This window comes from Hyperolius riggenbachi, chromosome 12 (assembly GCF_040937935.1).
Source record: "Hyperolius riggenbachi isolate aHypRig1 chromosome 12, aHypRig1.pri, whole genome shotgun sequence".
Lineage (NCBI taxonomy): Eukaryota > Metazoa > Chordata > Amphibia > Anura > Hyperoliidae > Hyperolius > Hyperolius riggenbachi.
The window spans coordinates 96469115-96486729 of record NC_090657.1 but is presented as its reverse complement, the minus strand read 5'-3'; the positions used below and the strand labels follow the sequence as shown (position 1 = coordinate 96486729).

The window sequence follows — 17615 nt, the reverse complement described above, 5'->3', positions numbered from 1 at the left end:
CTAATTTTGTGAATAGCTTTATTTAACCACTTTGTCCTCCTTGACGTATAAAAACGTCAAGGAGGACAGGCGCGCTCCCGCGCGCTCCCGCGGCCGATCGCGCGCGTGCACGCGCACTCCCGGCCGCGGAGTCGGTAGCCACGGAATCAATTTATCGGGCTATGGAGCCCGATCATTGATTCCTCTCCCCCGCTGAAAAAGCGACAGCTTCTCTTGGAAGCTTCGCTCTTTCTGAAGCTGTGTCTCTTTAAGCGTACATTGTACGCTTAGAGTGACGTCATGTAAAAAAAATCGAGATTGCCATCTTGTGGCCAAAAAGTAAAACTACAAGTAAATTCCCAAAAACATTACAATACACCAATATTTCCCCAAATAAAACACTTTTATATCCCACCCTCCCAAAAATGCCCACATAAAATGTTTAATAAAAAAAACCAAAAAAAAATTACTATTAAAAAAAAAAAAAATATTTACCTAAGGGTCTAAACTTTTTAAATATCTATGTAAAGATGAAATATTTCTCTCTATTTTTTTTTTATAAGCTTGTAAATAGTGATGTATGCAAAACGGAAAAAATGCTCTTTTATTTCCAAATAAAATATTGTCGCGATACATTGTGATAGGGACATAATTTAAATGGTGAAATAACCGTGACAAATGGGCAATAACAATACGTGGGTTTTAATTATGGAGGCATGTATTATTTTAAAACTATAATGGCCGAAAACTGACAAATAATGAATTTTTTTTATTTTTTTTCTTATTCTTCCTGTTAAAATGCATTTACAGTAAAGTGGCTCTTAGCAAAATGTACCCCCCAAAGAAAGCCGAATTGGTGGCGGAAAAAACAAGATATAGATCAGTTCATTGTGATAAGTAGTGATAAAGTTATAGGCTAATGAATGGGAGGTGAACATTGCTCGGATGCATAAGCTGAAAACGACTGAGATGTTAAGTGGTTAAAGGACCGCTATCATGAAAAATTATAAAACTGAAAGAGGAACTCCAGTGAAAATAATGTAATGAAGTGCTTAAAGGGGAACTTCAGCCTAAACAAACATACTGTCATCAAGTTACATTAGTTATGTTAATTAGAATAGATAGGTAATATAATCTCGTACCCACCCTGTTTTAAAAGAACAAACAAATGTTTGTGATTCATGGGGGCTGCCATCTTTGTCATGGGGGCAGCCATCTTTTTGGTTGAAAGGAGGTGACAAGGAGCAGGAGACACAGTTCCAACTGTCCTGTGTCCTGATTACCCCTCCCAGCAGCACACGCTAGGCTTCAAATGTCAAATTCAAAATGTAAAAAAAAAAAAAAAAAAAAAAAATTGCACCAAAACAGCAGAACGAGAACAACAAAATCAGAAATCCCATGATGCTTTGCACAGCATCAGGGGTAAACAACCCAGGCAGTTTTCTTCTGTGCAGCTAAAAATGAGGCTTGTATAAGAGAAACAAAGTTCTGATGCCGTGAAACTGTTAAAGAAACACAAAGCCTTTTCAGTGCTGAGTCGATTTTTAGTCCGGAGGTTCACTTTAATTTTTACAATTTATAAATAATTGTCACTGTTTTCCCACTGTAACATCTTTCCTCTCCCTGATTTACATTCTGACATTTATCACATGAGGACATCTTTACTGCTGGCAGGTGATGTCTGTGGAAAGAGATGATGCATTTTTGGCAGTTGGAAACAGCTGTTATTTCCCACAATGCAACAAGGCTCCCACAGTGTGGTGTCAGCACCCTGGTGCAGACATCACACTTTTGGAGGGGTTTCACCACAATATTAGCCATACAGACCCCCTGCTGATTTGTTTGAGAAAAGGAAAAAAGATTTCTCATGGGAAAGGGGTATCAGCTACTGATTGAGATGAAGTTCAATCCTTTGCACATCTTTTTTTTTAAAGAGGAACTGTAACAAACATACTTATAAGAAGTACATTGTTCCCAGAATACATTGCACTATGGATTACTTTACTCCTATGTTGCTGTCACTCACAGTATGCATTAAACACCTGACAGATTCTGGACTAGTCCCCCTACTCTGGTATTCTGAGGGTTTTCTTTATTTTCAAAAAAGCACTTACTGAATGTCAGCTGCTCAGTCCAACTGCCAAAATAGTGTGCAATTTAGTAGGCAGGCTGGTGGACATATTTGTATAAATGCTTTACAGGGAGTGCTTTTGTAAAGAGTAAAGGCCATACTGAGAATCCCCCAAGAGGAGACAAACTATTCCAAAACCTGTCAGATCTGTCATATATCTACTGTCTACTGTAAGCGACAGGAAAAGAAGAAAAGTAATTTATACAGCTTTTTATTTTATTTGTACACATGTATTTTACAATGTATTTTTTGCGATATGCTGGGATAATCTAGATTCTCAGCTACCAAACTCCTTAAAAGGATACTTAAGTCAAAAATAAAAAATGATTTTTATTCACCTGGGGCATCCCTCAGCCACCCGAAGCTGGATGGTGCCCTCCCAGCCTGGCTCCGATCCTCCTGTCCCCGCCGGCGGCTACTTCCGGGTTCGGCGACAGCCGCTGACAGGCTGGGAACGCGAGTGGTTCTCCACGTTCCCAGCCGCTAGATAACATGTACGCTATATAACATATACGCTATAGCAGCATAGAGGGTGATATAGCGTCTGGGAACGCGGAGAATCACTCGCGTTCCCAGCCTGTCAGCGGCTGTCGCCGAACCCGGAAGTAGCCGCCGGTGGGGACAGGAGGATCGGAGCAAGGCTGCGAGGGCACCATACAGCTTCAGGGGGCTGAGGGATGCCCCAAGTGAGTAAAAATCATTTTTTATTTTTGACTTAAGTATCCCTTTAAAGAGAACCCGAGGTGGACAGATGGACACAGAGGCATGTTCTCTGCCTCATAACATGCGTATGTGTCCCCACACCGCTGCTTTCTGCCCCCCACCGCAGTGCTATAGCCCCCCGAGCTAGGCAACATTATTTGTCGCCATCTCGGAGGTAAACACAGGTGATAGGGATTCCCAGTTCAAAACGCCCACCAGGGGTGTTCTAACAGGACTTCCAGAGCTGCCATTGGGCAGCTCCCTCCCCCTGGCTGTGCCCCCTGCCGCTCCCCCGCCTCCCTGCACGCTGTGAATAAGAGACAGTCTCTCATTCCAGTGTTGTGACCCGGAGGTCACAAAAGTGAAAGTGGGCCAGTGCGGCCCACAAGAGCGGCGCAGAGCGCTCAGCTCCATGGATCAGGTAGCCTACTTTTTTTTTACCCCACCTCGGGCTCTCTTTAAGCCAATATATGAAGAGATCCCCGGTATAATGTAAATGCTGACAAAATACACAGTTTTCCTAATATATTGGATGGGTTAACATTTCTTCTGTTTAATAATGGATCTTGCTGTCCTCACTACACATCGCACTTCATCCTATTTAGTTTGCATTTAATATGTGTTGTATTTGGCAAGGCAATGTCAAGGGTCTATGAAATATTTACTGAATACACTATTCCCACCATGTCATGGCCTAGATTTCCCAGTCACATCTTCCTCCACAATGGACAGAGCCAGTTATCCTGTGTGAAAAGTGAAGAGACAGAGGATTCCTCCTTGTTATAAAGGGGAGTTGTCATTCTAAGGAGATTCACAATGTCAAACATGTGAGATCAACACGTGGCAACTACCAAGAGGCAATGCAGTCTCACTACTGGATAAGCAAGGTTTTTAGAGTAGATGTGTGTCTTAAAGTCAATGGGAATCGTTCCTAAAAAGAAAAAAAAAAGCCAGATACTTACCTAAGAGGGAAGGCTCTGGGTCCTGTAGAGTAGTGTTTCCCAACCCTGTACTCAAGGCCCACCAACTGTGAATGTTTTGTGGAAATCCATGAGACACTAATTACCCCACCTGTGAATGTTTGTGGTTATCCTGCAAAACATGTCCTGTTGCTGGGCCTTGAGGACGGGATTGGAGAGCTCTGCTTTAGAGCCTTCCCACTCCTCTCCCAGTCCCCTCTGTTAAGTGCTGGCTGTCCCGTTTGAATCCCCCGCCATGGGGGACTTCTGAAGTCTTCGGGAGCAGAGTCCTCCCGAAGACAGGCTCCATACTGCGCACCCGCAAGTGCAGTATGGAGCGGCCTGTCTCCGGGAGCACTCGGGATCCTGAAGACTTTCAAAGCCTCCCTTCGGTGGCAGAGACAGCAATATTTGACCAAATTGGTCAAATACTGCTACTGCGCAGCCAGCGCTGGAATGGGGACCAGGAGAGGACATCATAAGTATCTGGCTTTTTTTTTTTTTTTAGGACAGATTCCCATTGACTACATTGACTAAACTCTAGGCGAGAGTGATATGGAGCTTGGCAATCCTGTTTCTCTTCGGGCATTAGTAGTGTCTGAGGCATTATAGTAAATACGAAGGAGGCACTCAATTGGCTTCAAACTTGCGTTTCATCAAATCCCAGTAATACACTACATGTTTTGGTGCATATCCCCTTCATCAGGTGTACATACTTTGAATGGGACACAGTGAATACATACATACTCCTAACCACCACACCCTAAATTGGACCACCTCCATCTAATCAGCTGACTGGTGAGCTGATCACTGACATCACACAGTCCAAAGTCTTGTTAACCCCTTAGGGCTATGATCAGAGGCACTACTATATCCGTCTACCTCGGTAAACCTGATTAACAAATCAAATTACTGCATTTTAGGTAAACCTAATACAGACAATAGTGTGAAAAACCTCTGTTGCAAATCGCTGGACCACAGATCCCTCTTACCACCCTCCAACCGACATCCCCAACCAATCTCGATGGTGTGTGTCCCATTAAGAGCACGAGGAAAGGCGGCGCGCTCCTCAATCTCCGCCGCATCATCAGGAAGAGGGTGGTAGTACACTCCAGCCCGACACAGCGTCTCCCCTAATGCGGAAGATGCCGCTGGACCATGTACACGTGCCTTGTCAAGCGCAGCGCTGACTGCGGAGGCCTGACTCGGCGTCTCCCCGAACACTTAGACGCCACAGAATCACTCCTATGTGCCCATAAAGTTACACCTATCTGTGCAACTAACCTTACTAGGTATGCCCAGCACACCGTATAAAACTTCGGAGGCAGCAGCTGCAGATCCCTTCTACTGCCCTCACAGGGCCCCAGAAAAGAAAGTGATTATACCGGCATTCCTACCTACCACATAATCACCTAGAGCACCAGACAAGGTAGCTCTCCTGCAGCTGGAAAAAAATAAAAAAGGGAAAAAACATCTACCTTAAGGCAGGTACCAACAGGCTCCCCCACCTCAGAGTCCCTAACTGCCTGTACCTCGGGTGTAGGGAAACAGTCAAAAAACTGAGTTGGTTAGGAGGAGGGGGAGCTTATATGGGCTGGGCCAGATTAATTCAATTATTTAATTATTGCCTGTTTCCTTTAGGGGTGGGTCAGTCTCCTCTCGGGAGGAAGCCATCCTGAAGGACGATGAGAGAAAATGCCTTACCTCTATATGGTAGCTAGCAGTGCTAAAAAAGGTTAATCTTTTGCTGTTGCCCCAACCACAGTGGCCACACCATAGCCCAAAGAGATTACAACATAGGCCAAGGTGGCTAGCGAGTTTCAAGAGGCCAAGGTGGCTAGCGAGTTTCAAGAGGCCAAGGTAGCTAGCGAGTTTCAAGAGGCCAAGGTAGCTAGCGAGTTTCGCAGGAAACAGATTGGCTGATATTATTATTTACTAGCTTTAATTAATAAAGCTGTAAATATATAATGTCCATCTAGACAAACCGACTATTGTGGTTGCTCAGACTCTGAGTCCGACTTTGCAGATAGAGCTTTACCTGAAGTAGTTCAGTGGCGCTGGCCCTCTGCTCCGGGTTCTTAACTAGACATTGGTTAATAAAGTCTATGAACTGTTTTGACCAAAGTTCGGGTTTCCGAAGTGTAGGTGGCGGGTTTGATGGAATCATGAAGATCGCCTTTAAAGAACAAATAAAACAGAAGTAGTTATGTTTTACTGCAAGAACAAAATAAGCATGATGTTAAAAACAGTAACTGTCAAAACATTTACCATATTTAAAGGAAACCAGAGATGAAATTAACTAAAGCATTTATACTTACCATGGGCTTCCTTCAGCCCCCTCAGGCCATTAGCTCCCTCACCGTCCTCTCGGGCTGATTCGATAGTCTCTTAAGTTGCCGCCAGTCCCGCAGTACAGCCCAGCCACGCAGGCACCACCCATCACGCTCCCATCAACGGGAGTGTTCTGTGCCTGTTCAGTTCTATTGCGCAATGCAGAATGCTCCAGCCAATGGGGGTGCACATGTTCAGCTGGGCATGAGCGGCATAGGACTACTGAATCGACTGGAGGGGGAGACCGGGCCCGGCAAGCAGGCGATCGGAGCTGCCCAAAGGCTTAAAGGGGGCTGAAGGGAGCCCCAGGTAAGTATAAATGCTTTAATTAATTACATCTCAGGTACACTTTAAATCCTAAGTTTAGGTTCAAATTTTATTAATTAGTTTGACAGCAAACACCTATAAAAACGCATAATATTTATATTACTCACTCTAGATTATAAACTTCCCAAATCCTAGCTTCTCTAATTTACAGATGTCCTCATCAACCAATTTCCTGACTACTTGCTACTTATGGCCCTGCCAGGCCATAATTCTGATGCCGCTGAGCACCCAAACAACCTACGGTACTTTAGGGATAACTGGTGCCCAGAATCCCGCTCATACCAGGGCCGGTGCAGTGTCTGGGGACACGCACAACTTGACACCAGAATGTCTGCAGGCATCCTGCAGCTCACAGCACCATGCTGCTTCCTGCACCATGTGCTGCACCGCCCCCTTTCTTTCCCTGCTACAGTTGATTCTGGATGTAGCAGCAGTGTGTGTACAGAGCATGGAGCAGTTCTGGGGAACTTGACAGAGCACTGAGCCTGTTGTGAGCACAGACCTGTGCCCCTGCTGTGTGCTAGTAAAGAAGGAACAAAGGAAAAATATCCTCATAGGAGCACCAGGACAATTGACAAATTGTTACACATGCACATATAAAACCAGTGTGGCCGCAACTAAAAATGTGCCACAATATAAACAATAGTTAAGTAGGCTACAAATACAAATATATTATTGAATGCATAAATATAGCATAAGTCTAATAAATCGCTAGTAACGTGCACCACAACCATGAAGTGCACAGTGCTGGAAGAATAACAAAACAGTAAAATAATATACTAGAAGTAACAGTGGCAAAACACAGAAATCCTCTAATAAAGATTGTGGGCTTTAGCAGCAGCAATAGATGTGAGGGTCATATGGTAAGAAAGAAAGTGAGCATGAGGTAATAAAGAAAGTGTCCAAAATGCACCATCCACACTGCCCTCACATATGTCAGCGACTTCATGTGCCTCTCTCTCCAACTCCTTCCTGTATGTCTGTCTCTCCGTCTCCCCCATTCCTGTCTCTCATTCCTACCCCCCCCCCACAGAAACTGCCACTCACTCATGTCTCATCCCCTTTACGGTCTATCCTATCTCTTTCTACCACTCTCCTGTCTCACGATCTTCTTCCCACCCTCCTCCCACCTAAAAAATACAAAATGCAACAGTGTCTCATTCTAACTACTGTTATGTATTTATATAGCAATGGCATCTCCTGCAATACATCACAGAGTACATAGCCGTGTCACTAACAGTCTTCAGAGAAACTCACAATCTAATCTCTACCATAGTCATAGTCTGATGTCCTACCATATCATTATGTATTTACTAGTAAAAAGGCCCGCCCGTAAAAAAAACGGGCGCTAGGGCGCAGCCGCTACCCCCCACAATACACGCCCCGCTTGCTCGTTCCCCACCACTGTCTGAAGTATATGCACACAGGGAGCTGCTTGCTTGGCAGTTGCAAAAAGCTGTTATTTCCCACAATGCAATGAGAACCTCTGTGAACCACACACAGCAAACTGTCAGGCCTGGCCCTGTGTCCTAACTGCCCTGGCTGCGCACATGCTTAGTACAAAAAAGCCAGGGACACACAACCATTCATTTGATGACGCAGGGACACTTGCATTTTATTGTATTGGAATATATCACTGACATCTTCTACAGCACATTGAAGAGTACAGTTATGTCACTGACTGTCCTCAGAGGAGCTCACAATCTAATCCTACTATAGTCATACTTTAATGTCCTACCATATTATTATATTGTGCATGGCTGTGAGAGACTTTTCAGGAATCCCCCCCCCCCCCCCCCCCTTCCGGTTTGTCCCAATGCACTCAGCACACTGTTATTTCCAGCACATTATACAATGGGGTGGCCAATCTTTGCCAAGCACTAGAAACCGCAAAGCATCACCACAGATAAAAACATTATATAAGGTTCTTCCGGAAGAGTGAATTAAATTACAACAGGGATGTCCTTTCCTAACAGCAAGTATGAGAAAAAAGTCAAGGCTCTCTTCTATGCAGCCTTATTTAATCTGTAACGTCTGAGCTCATTCCTGTCACCCTAGACTCCTGGGCAGAAATCTAAAAGCAGGGAAGAGTACTGGGTGATAGTTAATGGATCTAATTATAGGCCATATTGTACTGAGATCAATACATGCCTATTAGACCACACGTCTATTTCCATCCTGCTGTGCCAGTGGAAGTATTACTGCAAGTGGAAAAACTACTATGTACTTTATACTATAAATCACTCTTATGGCATCGTAAACTCAAGAGAGCTTTTTAAATCGGTTAACTGCTCAGGCACACTGAGGATGAGTAAAGATGATGGGTAATTAATGAGCAGGTAATGTGGCTTCCAATTTTTGGGTCTGGGCAGATTTGAGTCGTAGAAGGTATTTTCCAGATATCTTAACACTATCATTGTCCAGCACCCTGATTTTGGGGAACTGGAGCATTGCAGCAAAAGGTGAACCCAGGCCTACCTACCCTTCTTAGGCCTGGTACACATGCATGATTACTGCCCCCTGCAGGGGTGAGGACACTATTCCTCAGCTGGCAGTTTGGAGCCTAGAGGCTAGCATTGCATATGTTGCCACGGTAGAGGAAGTAGGAAAGAATGCGGAGGAGAGTGCGCTCAGGGGTCCGACATCCTTGTCACCAAAGATCTGGCATGCCGTTGGGGGGACTCCTGTACACATGCTAAATTCTCATCCAAGACGGTCCTGAACAGGCGCCTCATCCGAGTTTATTCCTGCATGTCTACGTTGCTTGACAGAAGCACAATGTTGGGAGAGGTAACTTTTAGTGTCCCTCTTTTTTATCGGTTCTGAAACTTCACTATCCTTCCTGTGCTGTATTGCCTAAAACTGTATTTCATATTTTAGATGGCCTAGGTGGCCTCGTAAGTTATTTATACAGAGCCAGTAGAATAGTAGTATCACAGGTATATTTACCATTTTATTTATCCTAGAATATCATCTGCTTATTCACAGCTGCATGATTTAGACCATTTTATTGGTATGTACCCCTTTTAAAGCCCTGTACTCGCCAAGTACCCCCTAGCATAGTAAACATTATCACAAGTACCCCTTGACAAATATATATTTAATCGTAGTACATGATAATTGATTCTAAACAATTTCAAAGCATCTACTATTGCTTTTAACCACTTGAGGACCTAGGGCTTTCTACCCCATTAAGGACCGGCCACTTTTTTTCCATTCAGACCACTGCAGCTTTCACGGTTTATTGCTCGCTCATACAACCTACCACCTAAATGAATGTTGGCTCCTTTTCTTGTCACTAATAAAGCTTTCTTTTGGTGCTATTTGATTGCTCCTGCGATTTTTACTTTTTATTATATTCATCAAAAAAGACATGAATTTTGGCAAAAAAAATGATTTTTTTAACTTTCTGTGCTGACATTTTTCAAATAAAGTAAAATTTCTGTATACATGCAGCGCGAAAAATGTGGACAAACATGTTTTGGATAAAAAAAAAACCCATTCAGTGTATATTTATTGGTTTGGGTAAAAGTTATAGCGTTTACAAACTATGGTGCAAAAAGTGAATTTTCCCATTTTCAAGCATCTCTGACTTTTCTGACCACCTGTCATGTTTCATGAGGGGCTAGAATTCCAGGATAGTATAAATACCCCCCAAATGACCCCATTTTGGAAAGAAGACATCCCAAAGTATTCACTGAGAGGCATAATGAGTTCATAGAAGATATTGTTTTTTGTCACAAGTAAGCGGAAAATGACACTTTGTGACCAAAAAAAGAAAAAAAAAAAGGTTCCATTTCTTTTAACTTGCGACAAAAAAAAAATGAAATCTGCCACGGACTCACCATGCCCCTCTCTGAATACCTTGAAGGGTCTACTTTCCAAAATGGGTCATTTGTGGGGTGTGTTTACTGTCCTGACATTTTGGGGGGTGCTAAATTGTAAGCACCCCTGTAAAGCCTAAAGGTGCTCATTGAACTTTGGACCCCTTAGCGCAGTTAGGCTGCAAAAAAGTGCCACACATGTGGTATCGCCGTACTCAGGAGAAGTAGTATAATGTGTTTTGGGGTGTATTTTTACACATACCCATGCTGGGTGGGAGAAATATCTCTGTAAATGACAATTTGTTAATTTTTTTTACACACAATTGTCCATTTACAGAGATCTTTCTCCCACTCAGCATGGGTATGTGTAAAAATACACCCCAAAACACATTATACTACTTCTCCTGAGTACGGCGATACCACATGTGTGGCACTTTTTTGCACCCTAACTGCACTAAAGGGCCCAAAGTCCAATGAGTACCTTTAGGATTTCACAGGTCATTTTGAGAAATTTCGTTTCAAGACTACTCCTCACGGTTTAGGGCCCCTAAAATGCCAGGGCAGTATAGGAACCCTACAAATGACCCCATTTTAGAAAGAAGACACCCCAAGGTATTCCGTTAGGAGTATGGTGAGTTCATAGAAGATTTTATTTTTTGTCACAAGTTAGCGGAAAATGACACTTTGTGAAAAAACACAAATAAAATCAATTTCCGCTAACTTGTGACAAAAAAATAAAAACTTCTATGAACTCACCATACTCCTAACGGAATACCTTGGGGTGTCTTCTTTCTAAAATGGGGTCATTAATGACCTGTGAAATCCTAAAGGTACTCATTGGACTTTGGGCCCCTTAGCGTAGTTAGGGTGTAAAAAAGTGCCACACATGTGGTACCGCCGTACTCAGGAGAAGTAGTATAATGCGTTTTGGGGTGTATTTTTACATATACCCATGCTAAGTGGGAGAAATATCTCTGTAAATGACAATTGTTTGATTTTTTTACACACAATTGTCCATTTACATAGAAATTTCTCCCACCCAGCATTGGTATGTGTAAAAATACACCCCAAAACACATTATACTACTTTTCCTGAGTACGGCGGTACCACATGTGTGACACTTTTTTGCAGCCTAGGTGCGCTAAGGGGCCCAACGTCCTATTCACAGGTCATTTTGAGGCGGTTTAGGGCCCCTAAAATGCCAGGGCAGTATAGGAACCCCACAAGTGACCCCATTTTAGAAAGAAGACACCCCAAGGTATTCCGTTAGGTGTATGGCGAGTTCATAGAAGATTTTTTTTTTGTCACAAGTTAGTGAAATCGTCATACACCTAACAGAATACCTTGGGGTGTCTTTTTTTCTAAAATGCGGTCACTTGTGGGGTTCCTATACCACCCTGGCATTTTACGGGCCCAAAACCGTGAGTAGTCTGGAAACCAAATGTCTCAAAATGACTGTTCAGGGGTATAAGCATCTGCAAATTTTGATGACAGGTGGTCTATGAGGGGGCGAATTCTGTGGAACCGGTCATAAGCAGGGTGGCCTTTTAGATGACAGGTTGTATTGGGCCTGATCTGATGGATAGGAGTGCTAGGGGGGTGACAGGAGGTGATTGATGGGTGTCTCAGGGGGTGGTTAGAGGGGAAAATAGATGCAATCAATGCACTGGGGAGGTGATCGGAAGGGGGTCTGAGGGGGATCTGAGGGTTTGGCCGAGTGATCAGGAGCCCACACAGGGCAAATTAGGGCCTGATCTGATGGGTAGGTGTGCTAGGGAGTGACAGGAGGTGATTGATGGGTGTCTCAAGGTGTGATTAGAGGGGGGAATAGATGCAAGCAATGCACTGGCGAGGTGATCAGGGCTGGGGTCTGAGGGCATTCTGAGGGTGTGGGCGGGTGTGATTGAGTGCCCTAGGGGCAGATAGGGGTCTAATCTGATAGGTAGCAGTGACAGGGGGTGATTGATGGGTAATTAGTGGGTGTTTATTGTAGAGAACAGATGTAAACACTGCACTTGGGAGGTGATCGGACGTCGGATCTGCGGGCGATCTATTGGTGTGGGTGGGTGATCAGATTGCCCGCAAGGGGCAGGTTAGGGGCTGATTGATGGGTGGCAGTGACAGCGGGTGATTGATGGGTGGCAGTGACAGGGGGTGATTGATGGGTGGCAGTGACAGGGGGTGATTGATGGGTGATTGATAGGTGATTGACAGGTAATCAGTGGGTTATTACAGGGGAGAACAGATGTAAATATTGCACTGGCGAATTGCTAAGGGGGGGTCTGAGGGCAATCTGAGCGTGTAGGCGGGTGATTGGGTGCCCGCAAGGGGCAGATTAGGGTCTGATCTGATGGGTAACAGTGACAGGTGGTGATAGGGGGTGATTGATGGGTAATTAGTGGGTGTTTAGAGGAGAGAATAGATGGAAACACTGCGCTTGGGTGGTAATCTGATGTCGGATCTGCGGGCGATCTATTGGTGTGGGTGGGTGATCAGTTTGCCCGCAAGGGGCAGGTTAGGGGCTGATTGATGGGTGGCAGTGACAGGGGGTGATTGATGGGTGATTGACAGGTGATCAGTGGGTTATTACAGGGAAGGACAGATGTAAATAATGCCCTGGCGAATTGATAAGGGGGGGTCTGAGGGCAATCTGAGCGTGTAGGCGGGTGACTGGGTGCCCGCAAAGGGGCAGATTAGGGTCTGATCTGATGGGTAACAGTGACAGGTGGTGATAGGGGGTGATTGATGGGTGATTGATGGGTAATTAGTGGGTGTTTAGAGAAGATAACAGATGTAAACAATACATTTGGGAGGTAATCTGACGGCGGGTTTGCGGGCGATCTAATGGTGTGGGTGGGTGATCAGATTGCCCGCAAGAAGCAGGTTAGGGGCTGATTGATGGGTGGCAGTGACAGGGGGTGATTGATGGGTGATAGGTGATTGGCAGGTGATTGACAGGTGATCAGTGGGTTATTACAGGGAAGAACAGATGTAATTAATGCACTGGTGAATTGATAAGGGGGGGGTCAGAGGGCAATCTGAGCGTGTGGGCGGGTGATTGGGTGCCCGCAAGGGGCAGATTAGGGTCTGATCTGATAGGTAAAAGTGACAGGTGGTGATAGGGGGTGATTGATGGGTAATTAGTGGGTGTTTAGAGGAGAGAATAGATGTAAACAATGGATTTGGGAGGTGATCTGATGTCGGATCTGCGGGCGATCTATTGGTGTGGGGGGGTGATCAGATTGCCCGCAAGGGGCAGGTTAGGGGCTGATTGATGGGTGGCAGTGACAGGGGGTGATTGACGGGTGATTGACAGGTGATCAGGGGGGATAGATGCATACAGTACATGGGGGGGGGGGGGTCTGGGGAGAATCTGAGGGGTGGGGGGGTGATCAGGAGGGAGCAGGGGGCAGGGGGGGGGGATAAAAAAAAAATAGCGTTGACAGATAGTGACAGGGAGTGATTGATGGGTGATTAGGGGGGTGATTGGGTGCAAACAGGGGTCTGGGGGGTGGGCAGGGGGGGGTCTGATGGGTGCTGTGGGCGATCTGGGGCAGGCGGGGGGGGGGGGGAAAATCAGTGTGCTTGGTGCAGACTAGGGTGGCTGCAGCCTGCCCTGGTGGTCCCTCGGACACTGGGACCACCAGGGCAGGAGGCAGCCTGTATAATACACTTTGTAAACATTACAAAGTGTATTATACACTTTGTATGCGGCGATCGTCGGGTTAACATCCCGCCGGCGCTTCCGTATGGCCGGCGGGATGTTGCGGCGGGTGAGCGGCGCCAGGCGGAGGATCGCGTCACGGATGACGCGATCGCTCCGCCCATGCCCATACAAGTACCGCCGCATTTTGTCAATACGGCGGTCCTTGCGGCGTCCACTTCCCGGCCGCCATTTGTCTATACGGCGGTCGGGAAGTAGTTAAATTAGCTAAAATACTAATTTGGTGTTGTTTAAATAAGATTTATCATTTTCTAAAAACTCTAAATTAGTTATTCTTGGTTAAGTATATCAAGGCCAAGTACCCCCTGGAACCATCAGAAGTACCCCCTGGGGTACGTGTACCACACGTTGAGAACCTAGGATTTAGACCACACCTAACCCAAGGCAAAGTTACATAAGAGAAGCACCGAGGTATATTCAAACCACATCCACAGCCTTCTGTTGTCTGTTCCACTCCTTATTTCACCTGGTCCCTGGCTAAAGTCAAAGTTTCCTACAGGAAGATGCAGGCTTGCTGCCTTGTCACCCCCTCATTTCCTCCTCTTCCCCACCTCATTGACTTCACTTAAGAGGTGGAATTAGGGGGGTGATAGGAGGGAGAACCACAGCAAGCCTGCCTCTTCCTGTCAGATTTTAGTGCAGTCAAATTTTTCAAGGAGTGATTACGAGGACTCGGAGGAACGAGGAGAGGGATGGACAACACACAGAGGAAGGTGGATCTGGCATTAATATACCTCTGTGCTTACCTTAGGAAACTTTACATTAGGTCTAGTATACTCTAATATGGTTCCTTAATGTATTATTTAAGTGAACACAAGGCAAGAGGCTGCCATATTTATTTCCTTTTAAACAACACCAGTTGCCTGGCAGTCCGACTGATCTTCTGGCATCAGTAGTGTCGGAGTAACAACCCTGAAACAAGCATACGGCTAAGCCAGTCAGACTTGAGTATGCTGATATGCATTCTTGTTCATAGTCTATGGCTAAAAGTATCAGAGACAGAGGATCAGAGGGACAACTCGGCCACTGGCATGGTTTAAAAGGAAATAACTATAGCAGCCACCATATCACTCTTGCCTTTAAGCCGTACTCCTAACCAAGTCCTTCTCCAAGTCTAATGTCTCCAGCTGTGTACGTAACATGGTGCTAGGCTATAAGCATGACCAAGATGCATGCATGACATTACATTTACTGACATTTACCTGCCTATACAGTCATATGTGCCTGTAGCATGTCACAGTCCAGCTGAGTTCTAACTGCATAATTTTGTATCATCTGCAAAGTTCTACGTCATTCACCAAGTAATCACTAGGTTACAATAAATGTTTTATTACAAAGGTCCATCTAAATGTAACACATAAAGTATATTTGATACCATAATTTTCTAGACAGAATGGGAAGATATTTTATGAGGAAAAAATGACCATGGATCTTATTTTACATATTATTTTTGTGCATTAAAATGAAGAAGCTGTTGACCTTCAATTTTTTATGTTAAAGAATACCTCCCACATTTAAAATTGCTAATTGTATCAGGAGAATTGGACAATAATAAAGACCAGGGCTGTGAAGTCAGAGTCGACGATTTGGAACAATTTCTGGGTATCTGGAGTCGGTGGTTTCATAAACTGAAGAGTCAGCGTTGGAGTCAGATAACTTATGTACCGACTCCACAGCTCTGATCGACGCCGATTTCTCACAGGCGAGTTTTTCTGTGGTACGATCAGGCGAGGTAATTCACAGCCAACACTTATTTTATAAGTTTTTTGCAATTACACTACTGATTAGTGTATTGTAATCAGCCCCCAGGTGTTCTAAAGATAGCCATTAATGGTACAATTTTCATGGGAGATCAACTTTCCAATAAAAGCAAACAAATCAGGTAAAATTAGAGTGCAGTTCACAACAAACGATCTTCTTATTGATTGATTTCCCTGCCAGTGGTTATCTGTTTCAATGTATTGATTCCACCTGAAATAATTAGATTGGTAGTAATTTTTCATCTTATTTGTTACCACGATCAATTAATTCCTTTTTTCCTTTTGTTCGAAACTCTGACATAACATTCAATAAAAATTGTGTTTTCCTACTTTTTATTACCCATACAGTTACCATATTTGCGTTTGTTCACAAGTAATATTGTCCATTTACAAATTACAAGTTCCCAAAGTACAGTTTATCTGCCCTGAAAGCTGCCCTTGCATTTGATTAAAGCTGCTTCTTATTATTTTATTAAAGTGAATTGTAAAATAAAAAACAGATACTCACCTAAGGAGAGGGAAGGCTCTGGGTCCTACAGAGCCTTCCTGGTCTCCTGCCAATCTTCTTGTTCCCCTTCAGGCTCCTCCTTTGATTCTTCCGCCGCGGGAGACTTCGTCAGTCTTTGGAAGTGCTCGGGCTGCTGCCACTTACATCGATGCAGGAGGGGAGCGCAGAGGGGAGAGCCCGAGGTCAGGGGGGGGGCGAACTGTCCCCCCTCCCCGATGATGTGCAAAGCTCTCCCCTTTTACTACGACCCCTCCTGCCCCCTCAAAAAGGCCATTAGCAAGCCCCAGAGGGGCGCTCATATTCTTGCAGGGGGGCCCAGGGACACCCCTGTTCTAACACTAACCGCACTGCCGCTACTTCTAAACACTAACCTCACTGCCGCTACTTCAAACGCTAACCTCACTGCCACCACTTTTAACACTAACCTCACTGCCGCTACTTCTAACACTATTCTCACTGCCGCTACTTCTAACACTATTCTCACTGCCGCTACTTCTAACACTAACCTCACTGCCGCTATTTCTAACACTAATCTCACTGCTGCGAATTCAAACTTTAACTTCACTGCCACTACAACTAACAGTAATCTCACTGCTGCTACAACTAAAGCTACCCTTCCTACCCCTACATCTAACACTAACCTTACTTACTGATGTATGATATCTGCTTTGGCGCTTTGAGTCCGCCAGGAGAAAAGCCAGGAGAAAAGCGCGATATAAATGTTTCGTGTCTGTGTCTGCTTAACAATTGGCATACTGTTGCACTGGCGCTTCTCAAATCTAATACCACTGCACCACCACTTGCCGAGTTGCGCTGTATCTGTTACCGACTGCCTTTCATTCCAAGCACCCAGGTGCACTATAGCAGCAGTGAACACTGCCGTGGACATCACATGCTGGCTGCTTCAAAAATAAGCACTTCACCACACCAGTAGCCTGCTTCTTCCAGAAGCGTGACTCAACAACCACTAGTCTCAAAGATCAGCAGCCAGGCAAGGGCGACTCAAAATGGCTGCTCCCACATTGTATTCAATTCGAAATATTCTTAAAATAACGGATAATAATAATAATAATGTTTCTCTCACCCATGTAGTAAATGTAAGGAAAATGTCAAATCTCGATAGGTACAAACGCTGGGAGACAGACTGCTTAAAGTGGATCCGAGATGAAAAACTAACTATAACAAGTAACTTGTCTATATATCTTATCTAAAGTTTAGATAGTTTACACAGCAAATCTAGCTGCAAACAGCTTTAATAGAATATGATTGATTATTCCTGTGATACAATCACAGCCATGTTGTTTGTAAACATTACACAGAAGCAGGCTTATCTGCATCTTGAGCAAAAAAACCCTAATCCCCCTCCTCCT

General features: G+C 44.7%; 1 protein-coding gene across 1 annotated transcript in view; it reads right to left on the bottom strand.

Annotated features, from left to right (window-relative positions):
- Positions 1-17615, bottom strand: part of LOC137542559 (serine/threonine-protein kinase 4-like) — a 151094-nt gene that overhangs the window by 30149 nt on the left and 103330 nt on the right. The window contains exon 7 of the mRNA XM_068264572.1: positions 5810-5947. Coding sequence (XP_068120673.1) covers positions 5810-5947 — 138 coding nt within the window. The remainder of the gene's footprint in view (positions 1-5809; positions 5948-17615) is intronic.